Genomic DNA, 26,373 nt, shown 5'->3' with positions numbered 1-26,373 from the left:
CTCTCCGTGTCTACGTGGGTTTCCACCCACAATCCAAAGATGCGCAGGTCAGGTGAATAAACCATGCCAAATTGCCCATAGTGTTAGATGCATTAGTTAGCGGGAAATGGGTCTGGGTGGGTTACGCAGAGGGTCGGTGTGAACTGGTTGGGCTGAAGGGCCGGTCTCCACACTGAAGGGAATCTAAGCTAATCTAAACTTCTCTCCTGCACGTGTGTTCCTAATTTCACCTTAAATATATGAATTTTATTTGCCCCCGAACAAAGTTGCACATTCTCTGACAAAGAAATTCATCCCGAAAGCCCTACAAAATTTACTGGTGACTCCATTTTAAAAAAAAAGTCAAATCAGTCATGGGATTGTGGCATCACTGGTTGGGCCAGCATTTTATTGTCTATCCCTAATTGTCCAGAAAGAGTCGCCCACATTGCTCTGGGTCTGGAGTCACATGTAGGCCAGACCAGGTAAGGGCAACAGATTCCATCCCTAAAAGGATATTAGTGAACTAGATGGATTTTTCTTGCAAACAGGAACAGTTTCATGGTCATCATTAGACTCCTAATTCCAGTGTTTTTTCCAAAACGGAATTCAAATTCCATCACCTTCTGCTTCAGGATTTGAACCCGGGTCCCCAGATTAATCATCTAATAGTACCGCAAGATCATTGCCTCCCCAAACTTTACAACTGTTCATATTAGACACCTTTCAAGCTGCCTATTAAACCCCTTAATCACTTTATAGAGACTATTCTGTCACCACAGCTTTCTCCTTCGCAACTCTTACTTCACAGTAGTGACTTTTCTCACTGGAGTGTCGGAGATTGAAGTTCATAAAGTCATGAGCTGCACTGAAAAACGTGAATGGCAGGTATCTTTTCCTAGGGTGGGGGATTTCAAGACTAGTGGGTCATATTTTTAAAGGTGAGGAGGAGAAAGATTTTAGAAAAAAAGACAGGAGGGGCAATATCTATTTTTTAAAAAAAAGAGCGATTTGTGTGTGGAATGAAATTCCAGAGGACGTGGTGGAGCACGTATAGTTATAATGTCTAAGAGACTTTTGGATAAGTACATGATTAGGAAGTGTTCAGAAGTAATATGGGCCAAGCTCAGATCGATGGGACTTGCTTAGTTTGGGATTATGGAAGAGTCTGTTTCCGTGCTGTATGACTACACTTCCAAAAGACTTCTTCGGCAGTAAAGAACTTCCAGTTATACTTCATGATAGGCCTATCTAAACACTCCACTCTCTTACTTCTTTAATTTGGCACAAGGTCTGCTTGTAATCAGAGCACATCACAAAATGCCTACTAGCCAGTGAATTACAACCACTAATGTTTAGTAGGCAGATATAATAAATAAAATGCAAAGTCAAGGTCAAACAACAATCCAGCAATTGACTAGGTAATCTCGTCTAGTTAAGGGGAAATAAGATTAGTTAGTATGTTAAAACTTTCCTGCTTACCTTGCTTTACAGTCTTCCAAAAAAAGAAAAATGACACCTGCATTAAAAGGCACTGTCATTTTCTTAGACTAACCTACAGTGTTCAATTGACAAGTGAACTATATTTTTACACATGGCCACATTTACAACATTGAGAAACATTGCAGTCGATGAGGTATGTGGGCTTCACTGTAACAGCTTGTTGAAAAAGGTGCAATTTCTGATGATGCAGTTCTCCACAGGGGAGAAGAGTGGAAGCAGCAGAGAGAGGAATCACAGTATACTAGCACCTGCAAACGAGAGCAGAGACTGTGGGAGCTTGACCTTGCAGGTTCTGCCAAATAGTCCGCCAAGCCTCAACATTTGACGTCCCATGAGGTGATGATCAGGAAGAGGCAGATGAACAGGGACAAAGCTAATGAAGCATTACATTACATAATACACATCAGCTGACTGAGAATTTATTTTTTAAAAACAGCAAACCCATAGCAGGTAAAGTTTGTTATTAAGTAAAATGCTCATTTAAATTGCCACTAGTTCATTTTAGTCTATTTAAGTCCAATTAAACCAACATAATAGTCAAATTTAATCAAACTGATACCAATTCTGAAGTGTAAAATTAACAAGGTTAAAGAAAAGTTGATCCTAAGCAAATGTATGGTTCTGTGTGAAGAGAAAGGAAGGGTTTTTTTTCCCCCCACTGAGAATGCAAGTTACTGGACACTTGCAGGAGTTGTCTACTTATTGGCCAACTTCACTGCCACAAACTATACTGTGGACTACAGACTAGACGGACAGAATCTGTTCCAGGGTTAACTAATTGAGGGGCAAGGCCGTGATTGCACGATAACATTCCCAAGCTAAAACTTTAATTTCAAAAGTTAAAAATCACACAACACCAGGTTATAGTCCAACAGATTTACGTGAAAGCACTAGTATTCGGAGCGCTGCTCCTTCATCAGATAACCGCCTGATGAAGGAGGAGCATTCTGAAAGCTAGTGCTTCCAAATAAACCTGTTGGACTATAACCTGGTATCATGTGATTTTTAAACTTTGTCCACCCCAGTCCAACACCGGCACATCCACATCATGACTACAATTTCAGTTTCCGAATATTCGTTGGCCATTCCCAGAGGCGAGGAGCGGCTGTTTGGGTTTCCAGGAAGAAGAGTGTACTTGGCCAAAACGGTGTTGCCGGACCAAATGCCCCTCAACACTAGTTTCACATGGGAATAATGGGCAAAATGGCAGAGACCTAAAAGCTCACCTCTCTGACCAAGCTTGGGGTCAATTTCTCCTAATTCTCCTGTCATGGCTCACTCCAGATTTTGGCCTGAAAGCACTTTGGAATGCTTTTCTACATTAAAAGGCACTATGTAAACACAAACTGTTGTAGGGACTCGGCAAATAGCGGAATGTCAACATCCACTGAGCTATAATTGAGCAGACCCCTTAAAATCAAGTGAGCCGGGCAATGATAAAAAGATAGAATAAAAATTAAACAGGTTCCGTTGAGAATAAAGTACTTCTGCAACATGAACACTTCACAAATCAGCATGAATTACCTTGAGGTGCTCTTCAAATTCCAATGATATTTGAAATAAAATATGGGTTAAACAAATTCGAATGAAGTTTCAAGACAGCTGCTCCAAAAGTATTTGTTTCAGAGCACAGTTCAAACGTTCCATGAAAACAAATATTTCTGAAGTACTTATCTTTGTCTTTGTCTTTTAAGATCTTGTCTTTCTGATAATGGTTCTCCCAGTCAATAAAAGCTTCTTAGAAAACAGAATCACAGATTAAGAAGAACCCAGTTTTACAGGAATTATGCAGTGGGAGTTTAGATTTAAGTTAGTATCTATTTTCCCAGGTTTTATTCAGCCAGGGAGATATCTAGGTGAATAAATAAAAATTTCCCCAACTGTATTCTCCTATTTTGTAAACTGTAGCACACAATTCTGCCTCATTGGGGTGGAGGAGTCCAGAACGCTAGTACATACGTCTAAAGGAGAAGAGGGAAAAGGTTTAGGAAAGGTACCTCTGGGGCAACTTTTTCATGCAAAGGGTGGCACATGTATGGAATGAGCTGCCAGAGGAAGTGGTGGAGGCTGGTACCATTACAACATTTAAAAGACATCTAGATGGGTATATGAATAGGAAGGATTTAGAGGGATACAGGCCAAATGGTGGGAAATGGAATTAGATTAATTTAGAATATCTGATTGGTTTGGACGAGTTGGACCAAAAGGTCTGTTTCTGTGCTATACATCTCTATGACATGCTCTTCTCCACAAGTAATAAAGAAAACAGAAAAAGAACTTTAATCTATGAAGCAACTCTCCAAAAAAAACATCCACTTCCTCAACCATGGATGTGCAGCAGCAGCGTGCACCATCCACAAGATCTACTGCACAAATTCACCAAGGTTCCTGACACGGCACCTGCCAAATCCACAACCACGACCATTGGGAAGGATAATGGCAGAAGATACACAGAAATATCATCTGCAAGTTCCTCTCAGAGCCCCTCACCACCCTGACCTGGATGCTCCTTCATTGTCAATGGGCCACAATTCTGGAACTCCTTCCCATTATCGATCTATGTACTTCACGTGGACTGCAGCAGCTCACCGCCACCTTCTCAACAGGACAAAACAATAAATAAATAAGACAGCAAAACCACTTCCCATGAATTTTTTTTTTTAAACTTAGCAAGTCCCAAAAAAAAAGCAGGTCACAGCCCAGTTAGTAACATAATCCCGGATGTTGCAGCAATTTATGTACACAAGGTACCACATAGGGGTACACAGGGTTCCACATAGCATCACAGCTGTATACCACGGAAACAGACTCTTCAGTTCAACTTGTCGACACTATCCTAAATTAATCTAGTTCCATTTGCCAGAATTTGGCCCATACCCCTCTAAGTCCTTCCTTTTCATATACCCATCCTTTTAAATGCTGCAATTGTACCAGCCTCCACCTCAGGCAGCTCATTCCATACAAGTATGATAGGGTCTGTTTCCATGCTGCACATCTGACTCTTTCAGTCCAACTCATCCATGCTGACCATCTTGTGTGTGAAAAAGTTGCCCCTCAGATCCCTGTTAAATCTTACCCCCTTCTCTCTAACCAATGTCCTCTAGTTTTTGACTCCCTCCCCCCCATGGAAAAGAGTTTGGCTATTCACCTTATCCATGCCCCTTATGATTATATAAACCTCTATAAAAAAGGTCACCCCTCAGCCTCTGACATTCCAAGAAAAATAGGCCCTAGCCTATTCAGCCTCTCCTGTAGCTCAAACCCTCCAACCCTCGCAACATCCTTGTATGTTTGATTGTCTGGATCTTTAGTTGTTTTGTTTCTCTATTTGGGTGGCAAGAACAACATCAAAACCTTTCACATCCATACAAGCAGACAAACTCGGCCTTTGTAACTAAGCAGCATTGACTGACAGCAGATCCAGGAAATCTAGGCCTCCACTGAGGACCCCAGCATAACAGGTATCAGTCTTCAAATACCAAGAAACAAAAGAAGGTGCTGCCCGTTGTAAAAGAGATGGGCCCTAACAATATTCTGGCAATAGTACTGAAGGCTCATGCACCCGAACCAGCTGCACCCCTGCCGAGCTGTTCCAGTGCAGTTACAACACTGGCACTTACCGGATAAATGCAGAAAATTGCAGAGTGAGATCTGATGCATAAAAAGCAGGACTAATCAAACCTGGCTAATCATACCACACTATCAATCCATTCTTGACCATCAGGTGATAGCATTGTCAAAGATAGTGTCTATCAAACAGCACTTGCAAAGGAATTACCTTCTCACAAACACTCAGTCTGGGTTCCCCCAGAGAGCCACTAACTCAGCAGCTGACCTCATGGCAACCTTGGTCCAAGCATACAATCAAAGTGTTGAATTCCAGAGGGGAGCTGAGAAGGTCTGCCTTTGACATCAAGGCAACAAGGCACCGTAGTAAATCTAGAGCCCGTTGGATTCAGAGAAAACTCTCCACGGTTTGGAATCGTACCCAGCACAAAGGAAGATGGCTGCGGTTGGGGGTCAGTCATTTCAGTCCCAGGACATCGTTGCAGGAACTCTTCAGGTTATCGTTGTAGATCCAATTATGTTTGACTGCTTCATTAATGGACTTTCTCTTCAACGTAAAGAAAGGTCAGAAAGCGGAGATGTTCACTGATGATTACACAATGTTCAGTAGCATTTATAATTCCACAGACTTTAAAGCAGTCCATGTCCATGCGCAGCAACATCTCAACAACCTCTAGGCTTGGGCTGATAAGAGGCAGGTAGTACTCATGCCACACAAGTGCTGACAAGCAACCAACTATTATCCCTCGACATTTAATGGCATTCCTATCATTGAATTTCCCCACTATAACCATCCTGGGCATTACCATTGACTAGAAACTGAAGTGGACCAAACATGCAAATAGTGGCCACACGAGCAGGTCAGCCCCTACAAATCCTGCAGTGAGAACGCACCTCGTGACTCAAATGCCTTTCCACTTTTACAAGGGAGAAGTTAGGAGTGTGATGCAATATTCCCCACTTGCCTAGGTGGGTGCAGTTCCAGCACTCAAGCAGCTATCGAGGACAAAGCAGCACCACCCCCCCACCTCCTTGACTGGCACCTCTAACTATCACATCCTTCACCACCATCTCCAAGATGTACTGCAGTAATCACCAGTGTTCTTTTTAAGAAAAATTCCCAATCAGCAACCTCTGGGAAGGCTACACCCATAACCTCTTCTCCAACTCTCACACTATCCAGAGTTGGAACAATGTTGCCATTTCTTCACTCTCATTGGGTTAGACCCTGGAAATACCTTCCCAACATCATTGGGGCTGCCCCGACAGCCCAAGAACACCTGTGGTTCAAGAAAAAAAAATGCCCATCCCAACCTTCTCCAGGGCTATTAGAGATGGGCAATACATGCTGGACCTGCCAGCTATACCCACTCCCCATTAACAATTTAAATGATTGTTAAATAGAATAGATAGATCAATGAGAAGATTTTGCAAATGGTGACAATCTACAAACTGAAGGAGCTGCAAGATTGAAATTTCCATGTATGCAAATAACAAACTGACACTTCCAAACAAGCAGACATATTTAAAAATTAAGCTAGAGGATTGTTAGCAGAATTAAAACTTTTATCTATTTTGCATTTTATATCACAATGGTATAAATGTCTTGTTTCATTCATCTGAAAACTGTACTTGGGTTTGGCCACTATAGATCAGATAACATTTTTTCGGCCTGGAAGGAATGTAACCCTTTGGTTGGATGAGGGGATGGTCTATTGGTACTATCAATAGACTAATAATCCAGAGACCCAGGTAATCGCCTGGGGACCATGGCAATTGGTGGAATATGAATCCAACAAAAAGTCTGAATTAATCTAATGGGAGCGACTCTGGGAGCATTGTTGGTTGTTGGAAAAACCCATCTAGTTCACTAAACTGCCATCCTTACCTGGTTTGGCCTACATGAGACTCCAGACCCTCAGCAATATGGTTGACTCTTAACTGTCCTCTGAGCAATTAGGGCCAGGCAATAAATTCTGGCCTAGCCCTTATCCCATAATGAATAAAAATAGAAGATTTATCAAAATCATATTGGGTCAAAGAAGGATTATGTTGTTGAGGATAGATTGCATAGACTAAACTTGAACTCCCTTGCATATGACAAATTAATCTTAACACATCAATTGCTTAAAGTCTTTAAATAGAAAAGAAAATGGAGTGAAACTACAGGGAAAGAGACCAGAATGACAGGACAGGTCCTTAAAAATTAGGAGAATCTGAAAATCTTAACATTTCTCACAGAACATTGCAGAAAATTCTCTCCCAAAAGAAAAACTGATGATGGAGGTCAGAAACAAAGTGGTGTTTGATACAATTGTTAATGTCCTTTCCCTACAGTAGGGCAGTTCAAAACCAGGGAGCATATTAAAGTGAGAGGGGAAAGATTTTTAAGGGACCCAAGTAGTAACTTGCTTTCCTCACAGCGGCTGCTTCTTAATGTGGAAGGAACTGCCAAAGGAAGTGGTGGAGGCAGGTATAATTACAACAATCATATCCAACGAGATGCCGTATATGAATAGGAAAGGTTTAGAGGGGTGCGAGCCAAATGCAGAGAATTGGAACTAGTTTAGTTTGGGAAACTTGGTCAGCATGGACATGTTGGACCAAAGGGTCTGTTCGCATGCTGCGTGACTTTAAGATTTGGGAATTCTGAAACCAAAAGGTGGGTAGATGCAGTTAAAATACTGCAGAACAACTATAATCAAACAGGCTTGAGGGACTCTGATATGCATCTGCTCCTACATAGAGAGCAGAGAACCCACAGCTTTCTGACTCAAAAGCCGAAGATGCTACCAACTAAGCCATGCTGAGTTATATCTTGATATCGTACCACTGTGGTGAGAAATAACAAAAGTGTTGCCACCATAACAATACACCGTCACTTGTGTCATTGAACGATTTTCTTTAATTGGTCTGCCAAATCAATCTGAACAGGTTTCAAACCAGTTTGCATTCTCCCCATATTTTCCTCCGTACTTTAAAGACAAGATTTCCTTCCCCCAAAAGCATCACAGGTACGTTACACTGTGGGGGATGGTTATTGAGCCTAATGTGTGGAACACCACCTCTCTGAACACTTGCACTTAGTGCCAAGCTCCTGCCTTTACTCCATGACCTCACACAGTTTCCGTTTAAATTACCAACCCATGCCTCAATTGAACATACCTTGGCCCACGTCTAGGCACTGCATTCCAAAGGCAGACTTCTCGCAGTAAGAAAGAAAAGGTTTTTCCTCACCTTGCATTTCCAGAGTTTACAAAATGGAGTTATGATCCCAGACAGATAAACTTTATGTTAGGATCTGGCTATGGACCAGCAACTCAGTTTTTGAAGTGGACAAAGTGCATGATCCTGGGGACCGACCAATAGAATTAAGCTACACAGTTAATTGTACAGTACAACATTAGAACTATAACACAAGTTAAATGGCATGTACAACTTATTGCTCACACTCAGAATTAACTTTGGTAAATATGGATAATAGACTGTGACTGAACAGCCCAGAGAGCACATCAATAGCAAACACAATCAAGACAGATGGCTCAGTAATTCCCCCAAACTATAATTATAAAGGTGGGTCATCAAATCTCATTAAACTGCAAAAGGGATGACAATTCTTCACTTTTGCCAATCTACCAAGTGAAGATCTTTAGATCATGGAGTACCTGAGCGACAACATCTGTTTTAGTCAATCTTCCTCTTTTCTTTAATCTGCACTCCCCTAGATTCAGAAACCTCATTCCTGCACTTACTCACGGGAATCACTCCATAGCCTCACGTATTATACTAGTCTCTCAGTAGTCCAGGCCGTGTTCTCTTTCATGCTTCCCCCCCACCCCCACCACCATTCAACATGATCAGCCACGCCCAGGAAATACTGTTCAAGGACTTTTGAACTCTCACCCAAGATATAGATGTATTAAGTTCCTAGGTGTGACAATCATCAACAATCTGTCCTGGTCCACCCACACTGATGAGAAAGCACAACAACACTCCAGATTCCTCAAGTGGCTAAGGAAACTTAGCAAGTGTGTAAGAGTTTCCAATTTTTATAAAATCAACCGCAGAAAGCACTATCTGGATGCATCATGACTTGGTACAACAACTGCTCTGCTGAGAACCATAAACTACAGAGTTGCTCAGTCTATCATGCAACCTTCTATCACTGACTCCATCTGTACTTCTCAGAAAGGCAGCCAACATCAAAGACCCCTCTCACCCAGTTATAATCTCTTCCAACCTCTGTCAGACAGAAGATACAGAAAGCTTAAACACAGACCAACAGATTCAAGAACAGCTTCTTCCCTAGTTATCAGACTCCTGAACGGACCTGTCGAATGTTACATTTAATTGATCACACTCTGTGCACCTTCTTCACAGTTGTAACATTGTATTCCTCGCTCTGTTCTATTATCCCCAATGCACTTTGATGGTATGATCTGCCTGTACTATACGCAAAACAAAACCTTTCATTTCACACACGTACAAGTGCATGTGACAATAAGTCAATCGTGACCTTCCCAATTTCTGAGCCTCTCAAGACTGCTTCAGAGGCCTGAGTCAGACAACGAGTTGCACACTAACTCCTAAACATGCATCTGCGTTCCAAGAACACGGAGCCATCCAACCACTCTCGACAGCTCACAAAGACCCATACATGAAATCAGTGTACTTCTGCTGCCTTCTCAGCAATATAGCAAACTGTAACACTGCTAGCGTGGAGTATATCTCGTTCTCTAACTCTTTTAAGCCGACCTGGTGTTGTGCGATTTTTAAACTTTGTCCACCCCAGTCCAACACCGGCACCTCCACATCCCGTAACCCTGTCACTCCTCTTCAGTGATCCCACTTCCCAAATTATCCAGTACAATTTATCCAAACCCTTATAATAAACCCTTCCTCTACACTGCTGGACAGAATTGATTGTAGCAAGCCAGCAGTTCTTGGAACACAGAGTGTATTCTAAATGTTACATTCCGCACTGCCGGCTTCTGAGCACAAGAATTGCTTACAAAACAATAAAGGATTCAACACAATGGACAGCATTACCATGAAGGATTTTGATTAGATTACTCACAGTGTGGAAACAGGCCCTTTGGCCCAACAAGTCCACACCGACCCTCCGAAGATCAACCCACCCAGACCCTTTCCCCTACCTTTACCCCTTCACCTGACACTCCGGGCAATTTAGCATGGCCAACTCACCTAACCTGCACATCTTTGGACTGTGGGAGGAAATCGGAGCACCCAGAGGAAATCCACACAGACACGGGGAGAATGTGCAAACTCCACACAGACTGTTGCCAGAGGTGGGAATTGAACCCAGGTCTCTGGCGCCATGAGGCAGCAGAGCTAACCACTGTGCCACCCTTTTGTTCAAGTTCACAAACTGTTTACACTGACAGAGCAACACTGGTAAGGTAACTGCAAAAGAAAACAAAATCTGCAAGGGAGGCATTACTCTGATGTCATAATTTGACGCAAAACCAATACTAACATTCAAAAGAGAATTGGACTTTAACCTACAACAGGTGAAAGTGCAGATATGGCTATGGGAATAGGACAGAGAAGTGGGACAATTCTTTGGAAGCTGGCACAGAAACGATGAGCTGAATGGTTTTTGTTTGGCCCTGTGCAATAGGATTCTAAATGGCTACACTTAGGAATATTAAAAAGACATTTATCATGGAATCTGATATGTATTAAAAAAAAGACTATTTAAGTGCAAAATGAATGTGATTAAAGTGATGAAATTAAACATTCGTACAATGTTCTGTACATCTCCTCCATGTAGTGACATCAAAAAGGACGATTTATAGATCCAAGCCAAAATCCTCAGCACTATATAAATAGGGAATTCTTTGTCAATACTCAGTGACAATGGGTCTGAGCTGTTTGAGGGGATTAGTTTTAGAAATATTAAAAACCTGAAAATTTAAATTTATACACCTTATTCAGTTGCATCTTAACAAGTGATGCTGCTTGATAACAAGACATTTCGTGGTGCCACTCAATGACTTTCACCCATCTCCCAGATACTATTTCTCACTCAAATCAAAGTTGTTGTTCATCTCACTACTGTTTGTAGGATGTCTACTTTGTAGAAAGTTGACTGCCAGCTTGCTCACACAAACTGCACTCCAACAGTAACTTAAATAACTAAGAAATAATTCACATGAAATGTATACTTCAGAAATTTGTTAATGATAACCAGCAAAATATTTAAAAATATTTAATCATCTCAGAATTAAATTGTGTCCGGTTCATCTTTCAATAGCATTAACAGCCAATAACCATGTCCACCCCTTTGCTAACCAGTACCTTAAATTAAAGATTCTCATTCAAGGCCTCTCCCAGTCTCTGTAATCCCACCAGCCCCACAACTCTAAGAACGCAAGAGTTCCTCCAATTCTAGCATCACGTTCATCCTGCATTCTTTCCAGCCCAAATCACAGAAGCCTTCAAACTGCTCCGACATTCAATATGAAATTCAATAGCCTCTTCCCACTTTTCCCCCATATCCTCGGATCCCTTTAGCTGTAAGAGCTACATTCAACACCTTCTTGAAATCATACAATGCCTTGGCTTTAACGATTACCTGTCATGGCAAATTCCACAGGCTTCACCCTTTTGTTGAAGAAATTTCCCCTCTCAGTTGACCCAGTATCCTTAAAATTATGACTCTCCAACTGTTGGGAACATCCTTCCTGCATCTACCCTGTTAGAAGTTTATGCAAAGAGATTCCACTTCAAACTCCAGTGAATATGATCCTAAATGATTCAACCTCTCATCATACATCAGTCCTGCCATCACAGGAATGAGCTTGATAAACATTCACTGCACTCCCTCTATAGCAAGACCATCCCTTCTCTGCCAAGGAAACAAAAACTTGGCCCAACCTTGAGAATTCCCTTCCTAAACATCTGCATTTTTATCATCCATGAAGATGACCTTTAAAGCATGCTTTTTATTAAAATCAACTTCTGGTCAAATCCTCAGATACATCCTTCTTTGGTTTAGTGACAATTTTTGTCTGAAGACACTCTTGTGCAGCAACATTGGGAAAAGTTCCAAGATGAAGGTGGTATATAAATATCATGATTTGGAGATGTCGGTGTTGGACTGGGGTGTACAAAGTTAAAAATCACACAACACCAGGTTATAGTCCAACAGGTTTATTTGGAAGCACTAGTTTTCGGAGTGCTGCTCCATCCTGGAAAGCTTCATTGAAAGCTAGTGTGATTCCTGAAGAAGGGCTAATGCCCGAAACGTCGATTCTCCTGTTCCCTAGATGCTGCCTGACCTGCTGCGCTTTTCCAGCAACACATTTCCATATCTGCTTCCAATTAAACCTGTTGGACTATAACCTGGTGTTGTGTGATTTTTAACTGCACATAAATGCATTTTGCTCAAGTGATATTGAAAATGGAGGTCAGCAATCATCGGGGAAAAGAGATACCAACAAAATGAAGCTATATCCCAAGAGCATCAGGAGGACAAATAATCCAAGTCATCTTAGATTTTTGGTACTGCAATGTATAAGAACCAAAAATCAAAGAAATACGCCATTGCCTTTCACTCACCGACACATACTACACAGTCACGATCAGTACTAATGAAATTATTTGCGTCACATTAATAATCACAACCATTAGCACAGTGTTGCAGCACACCAATCTGCTGGGATTATTTTGTTGCTGCTGCTTTCATTGTGCATTAATCAAAATATTGGACTTCAGAGATTGAAGTTTTTATATGGAATGTGGGGGGGGGGTCAGAAAGAGGTGGTTTCCAATGGGGACGCAAAATGCAGAGAAACTGACACCAACAATAAGTAACCATCCATTTACTTTAAAAATCGCTCACCACACAGAGCAAAACACACAAGCTGGGCCTTCTAAAATTGATTCAATGCACTGCTCTGTTGTTATTAAGATGACTTGTTGTTGCACTAAAATGGAGGGTATATGCACTATTTGCTGTTTTACTGTGGATGAGAGGGTGGGCAGGTAATGCATTGTCTACCATCAACAAAACAGCAGACCTGTGTGTAATACAAGGAAGCAATGGCCTTGTGGTATTATCGCGAGACTATTAATCCAGAGACCCAGGAAACGTTCTGGGGACCCAGGTTTGAACTCTGCCATGGCAGAATTTGAATTCAATAAAAATCTGGAATTAAGAGCCAGATGACAACCATTGTTGGAAAAATCCATCTGGTTAACCGATGCCCTTTAGATAGTTACTGATGCTAACTTCACCTTCCAGATTTTTAAAATTTAAATTCCCCTTAGGGGAAGGAAACTGCCATCCTTACCTGGTCTGGACAGTATGCGACCCCAGACCCACAGCCAATGTGGTTGATTCTTAACTGCCCCCTGGGCAATTACAGATAGGCAATAAATGCTGGCCTAGCCAGTTATACCCTCACCCCGCAAATAAAGTGAAAAAAATAATAATATTTATTGCCAATACAATGTCTCAAAGCACTTGCAGTACAAAGAAATACAAAGTCACTCTTGTAAGGGAGAACACCATGGCAGGCAAGATGCACAGAACAAGCTCCTACAGACATCAAGAACTGAACTAGCAAATCAGAGGCCCTGAGGACATAGTTCAAATCCTACCACAGCAGCAGGTGGAATTTAAACTTAATGAATAAATCCGAGATAAAGTTAGCATCAGCAACAGTGGCCACTAGACTATCAGTGGCTGGAAACAAAACCTGGCCTGGTTCACTAGTCCCCCTTTAGGGAAGGAAATTGTGATTTTTACCCAGAAAAGTACAACTAAAGATGGGCCTTGCCATTGACCCGCACATACCCAATAGAAATAAGTGTATCATCTGCTTTGTGGATGCTAGTTGAGGGATAAATATTGGCCACGACATCTGAGAACAAGAGACCATTGTGTGGGTAGGGCTTCAAATTATAAAATATATTGAAAAGGCAGTTATGATCCCAGCTGAGGTTATTAACATACAAGTCATATCGCAACTGAAATCTTATTTGAAAGATCATATTTTTTGTTCAGTTTCTATTTAAGACGGTCTTACACTGAAATGCAAGTCTGCAATGCTGCAGATTTGCTTGATAAAATGAAATTAGAAGTTTATTGTGCAAAAGAAAAGATGAACTAGAACAAACCAAGCTACTGACATATTACACAATCTGAAAAATTTCAAAACAATAAAAATGCAATCCTATCCATTCCAACACAAGCACCCAGAAGTCAAATAACTCAGGGGGAGAGTAGACATTCTCCATCACATTTATGGGTCGGACTTAACCATTTCTTCCAATTCCTGTTTTGAGAGTTGTATAGCATCTTCCTGGAGTATTCACACAATTGAGTTTAGACTTTCTCAGCTTCAAATAACCCCTTCAGAGTTCTAAGCAAACACTTCCAGTCTGGAGCATTCAATGAAAACCCTGACAATGAGGTAACCTACTTCTTAACTTATCTGAACCATATCAACCAGGACTTCTGTGAACTGACTCCAAAAGTTTTGCAAGTAATGGGTTTTGTTTTGCCAAAGAAACAAAAATACAATTGCCAATTCTTTTTACTGAAAGTAAGCTAAAGCTCTTCAACATTCACTCTGTCCATTTGTCAAATCCTCAAGGCAAACAAATTCCCATCATTATCTCAAAACACACTCTCCCGCTTATATTTGTTTTAAAACAATCATGACTTCAGGAATACTGACAAGCTATTAGTTAAACTGCCTCAAACATACAGACCAAAAGCCATAGGTAACTAGTTGTAGCAGTAACTCCAACACTTCATTTCCTCTACACAGTAGTGCAGTATCATCCTGGGTTTCTTAACTTCTTGTAGGGGTGAAGGGTTAAACTAACAACCCTTTGACTCCAAAGTAAGGGTCCTAACCACTGAGCCACAGCTTCCAGCAGTTATCTCAGTGACCCTGAAATCAGCACAGCTGCCACAACCACCCATTTACATTAGGCACAGCACACAGACAGAGCTCTGTGCACTTACAATAGCCAGCTCTTCAAATTCACCTGTTTCAGCCAAATGCATTCTGCAGTTTTGCAAACAGGACAACTGGCTGAAGAAGCAGATGGTTTTCCACCCAGGAAAACAAATAACACAGACCATGACAAGAAATAACCTCTATAATATCCATGTGATGCTCTATTTATCAAATGAGTATCCACACAATGGTGAGTTTGTGAATTAAGGCAGTGAAAACAACCCCCAGCCCCCTCTGGTGTTTGGCACATCACTACTCAGAGAAAAGGGTTCCTCCGATGTCGGCTCTTGTGTATTTCCTCCCACCACACTCCCAACAACATTAACTTTATGGTTGCATGATTGTCAAAGGTATCTCAGTTGCAGAGTGTGAGCCAAAGTATTGAGAGTTTGAGTCTCACTCTAGTACTTAGACACTATAACCTTGGCTGATATTCCAGAGCAGTACTGAGGGAGTGGCTACACTGTCAGAGGTACTCTCTTTGGAGGAAATATTAAACTGAGGCCTCAAACGCCTTCCAGCTAAACATAAAACATCTCACGGTACAAATTTCAAAAAAAGCAGACAGCTCTCCCATGTTCCAGCTGATATTTAACCCTCAATCAACAGCAAGTAAAAATCATCACATTGCTGTTTTTTGGGATTGGGGGGGGGGGGGGGAGAAAATGGGGGGAAATGGGGGGCAGAAAAATAAAGTTTGCCTCAGATGCCAAATTGCCACATTTGATTCACTATAACAAAACCAGTACTTCATTTGGGACAGCTGGAGTGTGCGGTGGTCTTTTGGACATTAGTATTTTATTGAAGAAAACAATGAACCCAAGATCATCAACAATTCTTCTGCATGCATGTCACTAATGTCAGACTACTGTCACTTGCCAATGGTCACATTGGCGAAGGCCAAAATATTAGGGCAATGCAGGACAAGTTATGAATTTCAATCAGAGTACACTGATGATCATGGAATAAAGGATGGGGGTGCATGTTGCTGCTTCTAAAATCCATTTAATGCTCAAAATGCCAGTGCTAGTGCCACACAACAGTAACATTGACACAAAGGGCTGGGCAAGTCTTCATTTTCACAACTTGGATAGTAATTTGGCAGAGCCAACCACTGAAACACCTTTGCACTCATCCTCACACCCCAACTCACTACCAGTTTACCAGCTAACGAATAAAAGCAGAACAACTTATATAAAGGAGGGAAGGATGTACATTGGTGCATGTACAGTCTGTCTTGGCAACTGGAAGTTGCTGGAAAATGTGAGCATTTCACCCATCTCAAATTGCCCTGGAGCCAAGTGTCTTGTTAGGCCATTTCAGAGAGCAATTAGAAGTCAACCACGTTGCTATGGGTCTGGAGTCACACGCAGACCTGACCAGAAAAAGATGGCAGATTTCCTTCCCTAAAGGGCATTCCAGAACCAGATGAGTTTTTATGACAATCAATCATCGATAGCTTCATGGATACCATCACATAGACTAGCTTTCAATTCCAGATTACATTAATTGAATACTAACTGCAGTGGTGAGATCTGAACCCAAATCCCCATAGTCTTTACTTGGGCCTCTGACTGACTCGTCCAGTAATATTAGCATTACGTCACCACTCTCCAGTCATCTCCTCCATGGACAGTAAACAGTCTTACATAATTAACAGAGCAAACTTCTGATTTATGATTGCTCCCAGGCATCCATTGTTTTCTAAATTTTAGTATCTTGACTGCAATAAATTCTAATACTAGTCAACGAAAAATAATGGGGACCATGTAGCAAGGAAGGGGAATGCAATTTAACTTCCTCGGACATGAAGAAAACATGGAAATTTATTGCAGGGTCTGCCATGTAAATGGAGTACCACAAACACCTCTCACTTACGTCAGAGTCATAGAGATGTACAGAATGGAAGCAGACCCTTCGGTCCAACTCATCCATGCTGACCAGGTACCCTAAGAGTCTAGATTAGAGTGGTGCTGGAAAAGCGCACTAGTTCAGGCAGCATCTGAGATACCCTAACCTAATCTCATCCCATTTAGTAGCACTTGGCCCATACCCCACTAAACCCTTCCATTCATATACCCATCCAGATGCCTTAAGTGTTGTAATTGTACCAACCTCAACCACTTCCTCTAGCAACACATTCCATACACACACCACCCTCTGCATGCACCACCCTCTGCATGAAACAGTTGCCCCTGAGGCCCCTTTTAAATATTTCCCCTCTCACCCTAAACCTATGCCCTCTAGTTTTGGACTCCCCCATCCTGGGGAAGAGACTTTGTCTATTCACCCTATCCATGCCCCTCATGATTTTATAAACCTCTATAAGGTCACCCCTCAGCCTCCGACGCTCCAGGGAAAAACAGCCTCAGCCTATTCAGCCTCTCCCTATAGCTCAAATCCTCCAACCCTGGCAACATCCTTGTAAACCTTTTCTGAACTCTTTCAAGGGTACCAACATCTTTCCTATAGCAGGGAGACCAGAATTGAAAGTGGTATTCCAAAAGTGGCCTAACCAATGTCCTGTACAGCCACAACATGACCTTCCAACTCCTAAATTCAACAAGAGATAGGGGCAGTGTCACACTATATCTCAATATTGCAATTCCACAGCCTGCCTGGTCTGGGATATCACATTGGACTGAAGTTAATTTATACCCAGGACAATAAGTAACCCACCATTTAGATAATTCTGCAAAAGTTGTTCCTGCATAGCACAAACATCCACACTGCTCCAAATGAGGCAAGTAGAGCACAAAAACCCTAATTCAAAAGCTCAAGAGGGTTTAGTTAACAGTCGGTCAGAACCAAATCAGCAACAGATGTTTTATAGGGAGGAAGGAGGAAATCAAAAGGCTTTAGGGCCATCAGAACTGGGAGACTGAGACGAAAGGTGAATGATAATTAGATAGAGGAAACAGTTTATAATAAGATGCAACATTTCCCATGAAGCTCAAACTACAGAATCAACTCACCGTTTCAGTTTAGCACATTCTAGAACCTGTTTCTGAACCAATGCTCAGCTCCACACGCAAGGACCAACCCTACATTTTTATACCTTATCCCCTGTAGAAATATCCAATAATCTGATCGAAGCAAAAATCTTTTAAGCAAGGCAATAAGCACAAAAATATTTATTTCCAAAGTCAATGCTCAAGAGCAGAAAAGAAATTCCATCCTTCCTCTAGCCCTAATTTCTTTTTTTTTTAAAAAAAGTGTCTTCTTATTGTTCTTTCCAGAAACTTATCTAATTACATTGTGAATCCATTTGTATACGGTTACTGGTAGTCACCTCTAGAGCTAGCATTGCCCTTCAGGTGAATAAGGAATGTTCTTAACCAGTTTGACCTTCACTTTCCTGGTTCATACCACCATCCAAATGCCAAAATCTATCACAGTTCTGTAAATCTTCCAGATCGTAAACTAGACACAAAGATACTCTTTCCATTGTGACAAATCAGTCCATTAGTATCTCTCAGTTATGAAAGGCAACATTTTCAATCTAGTTGAAAATTAACCCATGAATGAAGATGTAGATATTGTTACTACATGGGGACTCGAAAGTAGTACAAACACCTCATTTCAACCAATAGAACTATGCCACAAGATTTGGATTCCTTTTTAAAGGAAAGTAAACAATTGCATATAGAAGACTTTTAACAAACCAAGCACTTTCAATTTGAATGCCTGTGTTATGCACTCAGCTCTACTTTATGCTTCCCCCAAGAATTCTCTTATAAGACATAAAATTCTTTTCTGTAGGAACCACCCAGAAGTAAGGGTGGCCACTGGAGAATTGTATTCAGCTCCGGCTATTCTCAGGGGTAAAACATTCATTTACCCTCTTGTGACTGGGGATTCCTCAGTCCCTTGATCTGGTTATTTTTTCCAATGCTTCCAAGTTAATCTGCCTGTTGCTTATGTTACCACGCGACTGAGGGAACCACACTGCAGATACTACATTCATTTCAAACTAGGCATTCTTCCAGCTCCTCTTCCATCACAAAATGCAGAATTATAGAATTATGGTGTAAAGATGGTGATTTGGTCCATTATGCCTGCACCAGCTTTTCAAATGAGCCTCATTAGTAATTCCAATTTCCTGCTTTATCGCCAGACCCTAACACTTAATACTTATCTAAATAATCATCCAATGACCGCTTAAATCTTTCCAATTGAACCTGCCTTAATCACATTTGTAGGTAATGCATCCCATACTCTAACTAGTCCCCGAGTGAAAACGTTTTGCTCATACCACCCTTTGTTCCTTTTACGCATCACTTTAAAATCGATGAATTCTCAATATTGTTCTTTTTACAGTCGGGAACAGCTTCTCCCTAGCTGTTCTATCCAGCCCAGTCATCATTTTGAAAATTGCTATCAAGTCCCCGCTCAGCACTTTTCTCATGAAGGAGAACAGTTCCATCTATCTTCATTACTGAAGGTTCTCATTCTGGAACCATTCTCCAATACATTGAGATTTTTCCTAAAATGTGGCACTCAATACTTCAGCTGATGGTTAATGATTGTCGTATACAAGTTCAATATCACATCCTTGTCCCTGTGCTCTATGCTCCTATTAATAAGGTCAAGGGCCTTATTATTAACTACTCTCCATTCATCACACCACCTTCAGTGATCTGTGTACAGGTCCCTCTGTTCCTGCACCTCTCTTATCATTATTCCCAATATTTTTACACTGGCTTTTAATGTTCTTCCTACCAAATGCACGTTCTCACACGACAAAGTGAGATCAAACTTGGCTCTTGCAGTGCAGTGGAAATGTCCCAACTCTGGGCCTGAAGACTCGGATTCAAGTTTACCTGTCCCAGAGGTGTATTATAACATCTCTGAACAGGCCGATTAGAAATTACATCACCCTACATCCCACGCCAATGGTAATACTCGATTTCCTTTTGTTCAAAAAAAAAGGCTACCACGTACTACAGCTCTTCGTGAGATGAAAACATGAGGCCCAAACAGCAGTGAACCTTTCCAGCAAACCTTCAAATTACCTGAAACTATGTACCTTCCTTACACTCTACTATCTCTAACAACGTAGCTGCTATCATGCCTTTGAATCGACCTTTAGGTTAATTATCTCTCACTTACAATTTCCTTTTGATCTGACAAAGCAATTTACAATCTTTCAGAGTTCGCTAAGTGCTTTTAAACTAATTCAACTCTAACTCCAAACAAAAACATTTCTTTCAGTAGCCATTACTACAAGGTCAGTGGGCATTACATTGCCAGTTCTTTAGCTAGGTAAGCCCATCTGCTTATGATTTTCACTTTCTAAATTGTGGTTACCAATCCTTCGACAGCAATTATCTCCAAACTTGCTTTGACTGCATTTATCAAAGTTAAACTTGAATCCCTCAAATCACAAAAGCTACACTCTTAAAAAATATATACCAAACCTCTCAAAACTTTAATGAGATATTCACAATATTGAGCTATACAATCATTTACACTGGCCCATGTGTAAACAAAGACACTAACAAGGATGGTCCAAACGTCTAACGCAGATAACAATGCACGTATAATATAAAATATAGCCACTGGAAAAGTGAACAATGAAAGCAAATTTCAAATCTTAAACTATTCATGTAATAGTCAATAAAAGAAACATACTGCAGATACTATAAATCTGATACAATCATAGAGAACGCTGGAGAAATTCAACAGTTACCCATGGAAAGAGCAACCGAGTTAATGTTTTAAGTCCAGTACAACATCTTCAGAACTGTTCTTGAAGAAAAAAGGAAGATGCTGCTAGACCGGCTGAGTTTCTCCAGTATTGTGTTTGTTTCATGCAATGGTCGAATTTTGTTTAATGAGGATACAAAGTCTCAAAATATTCATCTGAATCAAAAAAAAGCTTTAGAAAATTATGAAGTTGCAATCTGTTTCAGTCTTGGTGCGACTTCTCAGCCATTTCATAGGGTCTCTCTCAGGTATCAGGCCAATTTTCTCACTTTAAGCATGGTACCTTGTACTTTAAGCCAGTGCTGCTCCTTGCACTCCAAGACTGCTGTCTCAATATATCTCAGGCTTTCAGTGTCTTCCCATTCACTGTCCTTGAGGCTACTTGCTCAGTTTTGCCAAGCAAGCCTATTCAACTTCTTTAATTTCATTCAGACACAACAGGTTCTCAAATACAGCTCTCTGATGAAATGTCAAATCTATCTCTCATGTTCAATCTAGACTGTTGTCTTCTCCCTCTCATTGATGTCAGGGTTATCTCAGCAGTTATATTGACATGATCTACTTTTCACCATGTCATTGTACCTCAAGGATAAAACAGCTCAGTTAAAGCCAGATGAATCAGTGGGGCAGTACATTGTGTGGTGCAACACTGAACTGTACAGGCCAGAGGGTCCTAAGTTGATCCTTCATGTCTGTACTTAATGAGTTGACCAGACAACGGATATCCCACAGTTTAACTCAAATGACCTCTCAGCTTGGAGAAGGGAAAGAAACAGAAAAACCAGTGATCCAACTTCTGATTACTAACCTAGTTACCACTCCAGGAAAGCATACACAGAGAAACTCCACTTTATTCACCCATTGGATCATAAAATCCCTCCCACTCCTGCAACACCAATGACCAACTAGATAAGGCACTGACAGAGTGCCTAGTATCTGGAGTATCTCAGGGTCATGGAATAATACAGCATGGAAAGAGGCCATTTGCCCAAACTGGTCCATGCTGCCCACTCAGCTAGTTTCAATTGCTCACATTTTGTCCATATCCCTCTAAGCCTTTCCCATTCACGCCCAAGTGTTTTTTAAATATTGCCATTGTAACTGCCTCAACCATTTTGTCCAGCAGCCCATTCCATATATGCACCACTCTGCATGAAAAAGATGCCCCTCAGGTCCTTCTTAAAATCTTTCCCCTCCCACCTTAAACCCATGTCCTTTAACTTTCAATTACCCAGCCCTGGGAAAAAGACTATATACATTAATTCTATCTATGTCCTTCATGATTTTACACACCTCAATAAGGTTGCCCCTCATTTCCTTGGAACGCAGGATATAAACTCTTAGCTTGGCCAACCTCTCCCTATAACTCAGGCCTACCACTCCCGGCACCATCCTCAAACTGGAAAGAGTACAAAGATGATTTAACTATGTCTTTCCTATAAAGATGGTGACCAAAACTGCACAATATTCAGTGTGGCCTCACCAATGACTTTCACAACTGTAACATAATGACCAAACTCATATACTCAATGCCTTGACCAATGAAAGCCAGCATGCTAAATGCCATTTTCATCACCCAGCCTACCTGTGACGCCGCTTTCAACGAACGATGTACTTGTACTCCTCGGTCCCTGTTCCACAACACTGCTCAGGACCTTACCATTTACTGTGTAAGTCCTACCTTGGTTTGACTTTCCAAACTGCAACACTTCACACTTGTCAGTATTAAACTGCATTTGCCCATCCTCAGCCCAATTCCTCACTTGATCAAGATCCCTCTGTAATTTTTGATAAACATCCTTGCTATCAATGATACCTGCTAATTTTGGTATCATGCCTTGTACATTCACATCCAAATCATTTATGTAAATAACAAATAAAGGTCCCAGCAATGAGCACCCAACACGTCTAACAAACACAGCTTGTATAATACTTTAAAATATTTCTGTTGCAGACTTCCATCAAAAATTAACACTTTCTTAAAAAAAAAATCTATTCTTCATGAGATGGGGATGTAACTGGCCAGGTCAGCATTTATTGTCCATCCCTATTTACTCAAAGGGAACGGAACAATCAACCACAATTGTTAAAGTCTCAAGTCACATATTGGCCAAACCAAGCAAGGACAGCAATCTCTTAAAAAGGACATAAGCAAATCAAACAATAGCTTCATGATCGTCATTAGATTCTTGACTCCTGATTTTTAAATTTATCAGCGAATTCAAATTCTACATCAGCCATGGCAGATTTTGAACTGCCCAGAGCATGACCAATAATACCACTGGGCCATCACCTCTGCACTTTATTATATAACAAAAGAGAAACACCTCCTTCCCATCCCCACCCACCAAACCCAAATATCCCTCCAGTCCAAGGGTGGTGCAGTGGTAATGACACTGGACTAACAAGACAAGTAGTCTGGAATTCTAATGTAATGTTCTGGGGACACAGGCTCAAATGGCAGATGGTGAAATTTGAATTAATAAAATCTGGAATTACAAAGTATTCAAACGGTGACCAATTTTCATAAAAGAACTAGCTGGTTCTTTAAAGCCCTTGAGTGAACGAAATCTGCCCATCCTTACCTGGTCTGGCCAAATATGACCCACAGCAATCTGGTTGACTCTTAACTGTCCTCTGAAACGGCCACAGCCTCATCAACACAGTCATCCCTTACGAAAATGTAGAGGATACATATACACACATGTATGCGTTAGATAATTAATGCGCATCTATCTACCAGCCATCACTGTAGTGCCAAAAAAAAAGTGAGGGGCTAGAAAACCCTGTAAAGCCAACACGTTATAGTCGAGGGAGATGCTTGAGCTCATGAAAATAATGGGCAAGAGTTAGACAATGTATTTCCATTGCACCGACCAGCATGTAACTAGTATGCATTTCACAAGCAAAAACATATATAAATAACCTAGTTAGAATTTGTGCTTCTGCAAGGGGAAGAAATAAGTCAGTGCAGAATGTTATAATGTACTTGTGCTTTTGTCCCAGCGCCCAATAATGAGACAAGCAAAAACAAAAAGCTGACAATAAAATGTCAAAAGCTGAAGAGAGGCAGATGTTACTGCAGAGATCATTGAGATGTTCAGAACTACCCACAAAAACAAATTAAATAAAGATGCAGGGACAGTATTGAGGAGGTGGTTGGAGTAAGGTCCAGAAAGAGAGGAATCAGGAAAGGGGAGAGGGGTGTCGGAATGTCGAGGGGTATCAGAGTGGAGCAGAATGGGCGTGTTCAGAGAAAAGAGGTCAGGATGAGGTGGCAGGAACAGGGTGGGTCCTCTAGAGAGAGGGAGGGAGGAGTTCCAAAAAGCAGAACAAGAGACGAGTCAAGAGAAAAGGAGAGAGGGAGAGGAAGGAAGGAATAATGAAGCAGGTATCAGGAGGATAGGGATGCAACATCAAGCAGAGATCCAGGGAGAGAGATGCAGGTGGGGGCTAGGGAGGGAGGAAAGTTTCAGGATGCAGGGAGGAGCATCTGGAAGGAGAGGGGAAGGGAATAATGAATGGAGATTGTGTAAAACACTGTCATGAGGAAGTTCACAATATTGGGGAGCGGGAGGAGAGGCAATCCAGAGGATGGAGGGTAATGATAAGTACCTATGGGGAGAAAGCAGGAGCAGCTGAGGGAGTGGCAGCTAAAAGAGACAGTAAATGAGAAGGCGGCTATGCAATTGAGTCAACATCAGGGGGTCTCTGGGGGTCGTGGGAAATGTCAGGGCAGACCTGGGAGGCAGTTAATGATGGGGCGGGGGCAGACCTGGGAGGGGCTAGCAGGCATGCAGTGAGTGCCAAGATAACGGGGGGGGGGAACTAAGTGACAGCATTGTGGCTCAGTGGTTAGCACTGCTGCATCACAGAACCAGGGACCCAGGTTCGATTCCCATCTCGGGGTGACTGTCTATGTGGGGTTTGCACATTCTCCCCGTGTCTGCGTGGGTTTCCTCCGGGTGCTCCAGTTTCCTCCCGCAACCCACAGGATGTGCAGGTTGGTGTAGATTGGCCATGTTAAAAATTGCCCCATACGGTGTCCAGGGATGTGCAGGTTAAGGCGGGTTAGCCATGGGATAGGAGAGTGGGATGCTCACTGGTTGGGGAGGGGAGGAGGAGGAGATTGGGCTGAATGGCCTGCTTCCACATTCAGGGATGCTATGATTGAGTGACGGGGCGGCCCTGGGAGGGGTAGGTAAGTGACAGGGAAGCGGAGGCAGGGGTATGAGGGAAGAGGGAGGGGTGTGTATGGGATGGGCGGAGCGCCGCTCTGAGCGCTCCCGGACACTCTGCGCGGTGGTTACCTCCTTCTGCTTGGGATCCTGCGGGTAGACATCGGGAGGGCCGAGCCGGGGCCGCTTGAGCGGCCGCTGTTCATAACTGAGGAAACCGAACGCCGCCATCCCACATCTCAGCAAGAAAAGCAGAGTTTGGAGCCGGCTTCCCACAATCCTTTAGGTGGCTGTCTCTCAGCTTTTTTAAAAAAAAAATAAAAGAAAGGATCAGACATCATTTATTTTTAAAATTTCTCAAATAATCACAAAACACAGACAGACAACATTACAACAGAAGCAACACTTTACAATGCAAACCAAGCATGCAAAAAAAAATCAGGTGATCCACTCCCAAGATACTAATGTACAGGTGCGTTCATGTTATTAAATTTTAAAAATTTATTATAGAGTCAGGAATTTTAGATTTATCAGAATTCCTAGGTACAGACTGATTGATTACCTATTACCTGCGATGGCCACAGTATTTGACTTGTTCCCCAAGATGTTAAAATGCTACATTCTATCTAATTCAATCCAACCTCCTATCTGATCAAAGTGTCTCTTTAGGATTTGGTGTTACCAATCTGACATTGTTCCTCCCCTGTTGAGTTCATTACAAATCCGCTCAGTCCCTGTATAAACAAAGTATTTTTCTGTCGCAAGGACAGGGAGTGCAACACTCTGTAGATTCAACAGAAACTCTCTGAATTGTCTCCGATGAGGTGACATTTTTTTTTATTTCTGTCTAAATCGGAATGAGTTGCATTTTGCAACATTCCTAACGGGGCATGTAACATGTTTTAAAATACCCCGAAAATTATTATTACTTATTGATCCAACTTGTGTTCAGCAACAAAAAAAAATGAAATAATTCTAACCCCGAGATTTTTCCAACCCTGCTTTTACCTTTCCAGAGGTTTGCTCCCGTTCTGTGCTCAGGAAGCTGCTCAGTGCTGAGCATGATCCACTTCAATCACAGTCCATTCACCACATCCAACCCCACTTTCCCAGTAATTACACAGATAATTTGTTTCCACAGTCTCTTCCTGTTCTTCCTCCTCCTCCTCCTCAGCTATTAGAGGTTTCTCTCTCTCTGCCGGGCTGCACCGCGCTTTACTGCCCTCTCAATTGACGCAGCCACTCAAACAGCTCGTTCGACAAGCCCCCACTTAAAGGGAAAGACAAGAACATCGACTCGGCCGATAAAAATTTCAGCTCCTCCCCGTAGGCTGAGGGATCAAAAGGGGGAGCTTTCCCCAAAGGAAATGAACGCGCGATGTATCCCAAGCCCATTTCATAGAACCTCCACATTGTGGAAGCAAACTATTCAGCCCATC

At 41.8% G+C, this 26,373-nt stretch overlaps 1 protein-coding gene across 1 annotated transcript in view; it reads right to left on the bottom strand.

The window, feature by feature from the left end:
* LOC148148247 (mediator of RNA polymerase II transcription subunit 12-like protein) overlaps positions 1-26,128 on the bottom strand; it is a 120,256-nt gene extending 94,128 nt beyond the window's left edge. The window contains exons 1-2 of the mRNA XM_087993928.1: positions 25,943-26,128; positions 25,067-25,235 (exon numbers count right to left, since the gene is read on the bottom strand). Of these exons, the coding sequence (XP_087850054.1) occupies positions 25,067-25,165 (99 nt within the window). The 5' untranslated portion in view covers positions 25,166-25,235; positions 25,943-26,128. The remainder of the gene's footprint in view (positions 1-25,066; positions 25,236-25,942) is intronic.
* Between the last annotated feature and the right edge of the window lie 245 nt (positions 26,129-26,373).

Source organism: Chiloscyllium plagiosum, unplaced genomic scaffold, assembly GCF_037043375.1.
Source record: "Chiloscyllium plagiosum isolate Xiang-an unplaced genomic scaffold, Cpla_swu_hap1 HiC_scaffold_13, whole genome shotgun sequence".
In the NCBI taxonomy this organism is placed as follows: domain Eukaryota; kingdom Metazoa; phylum Chordata; class Chondrichthyes; order Orectolobiformes; family Hemiscylliidae; genus Chiloscyllium; species Chiloscyllium plagiosum.
Note: the sequence above shows the minus strand (reverse complement) of the source record. Positions and strands in the feature narration are given on the sequence as shown.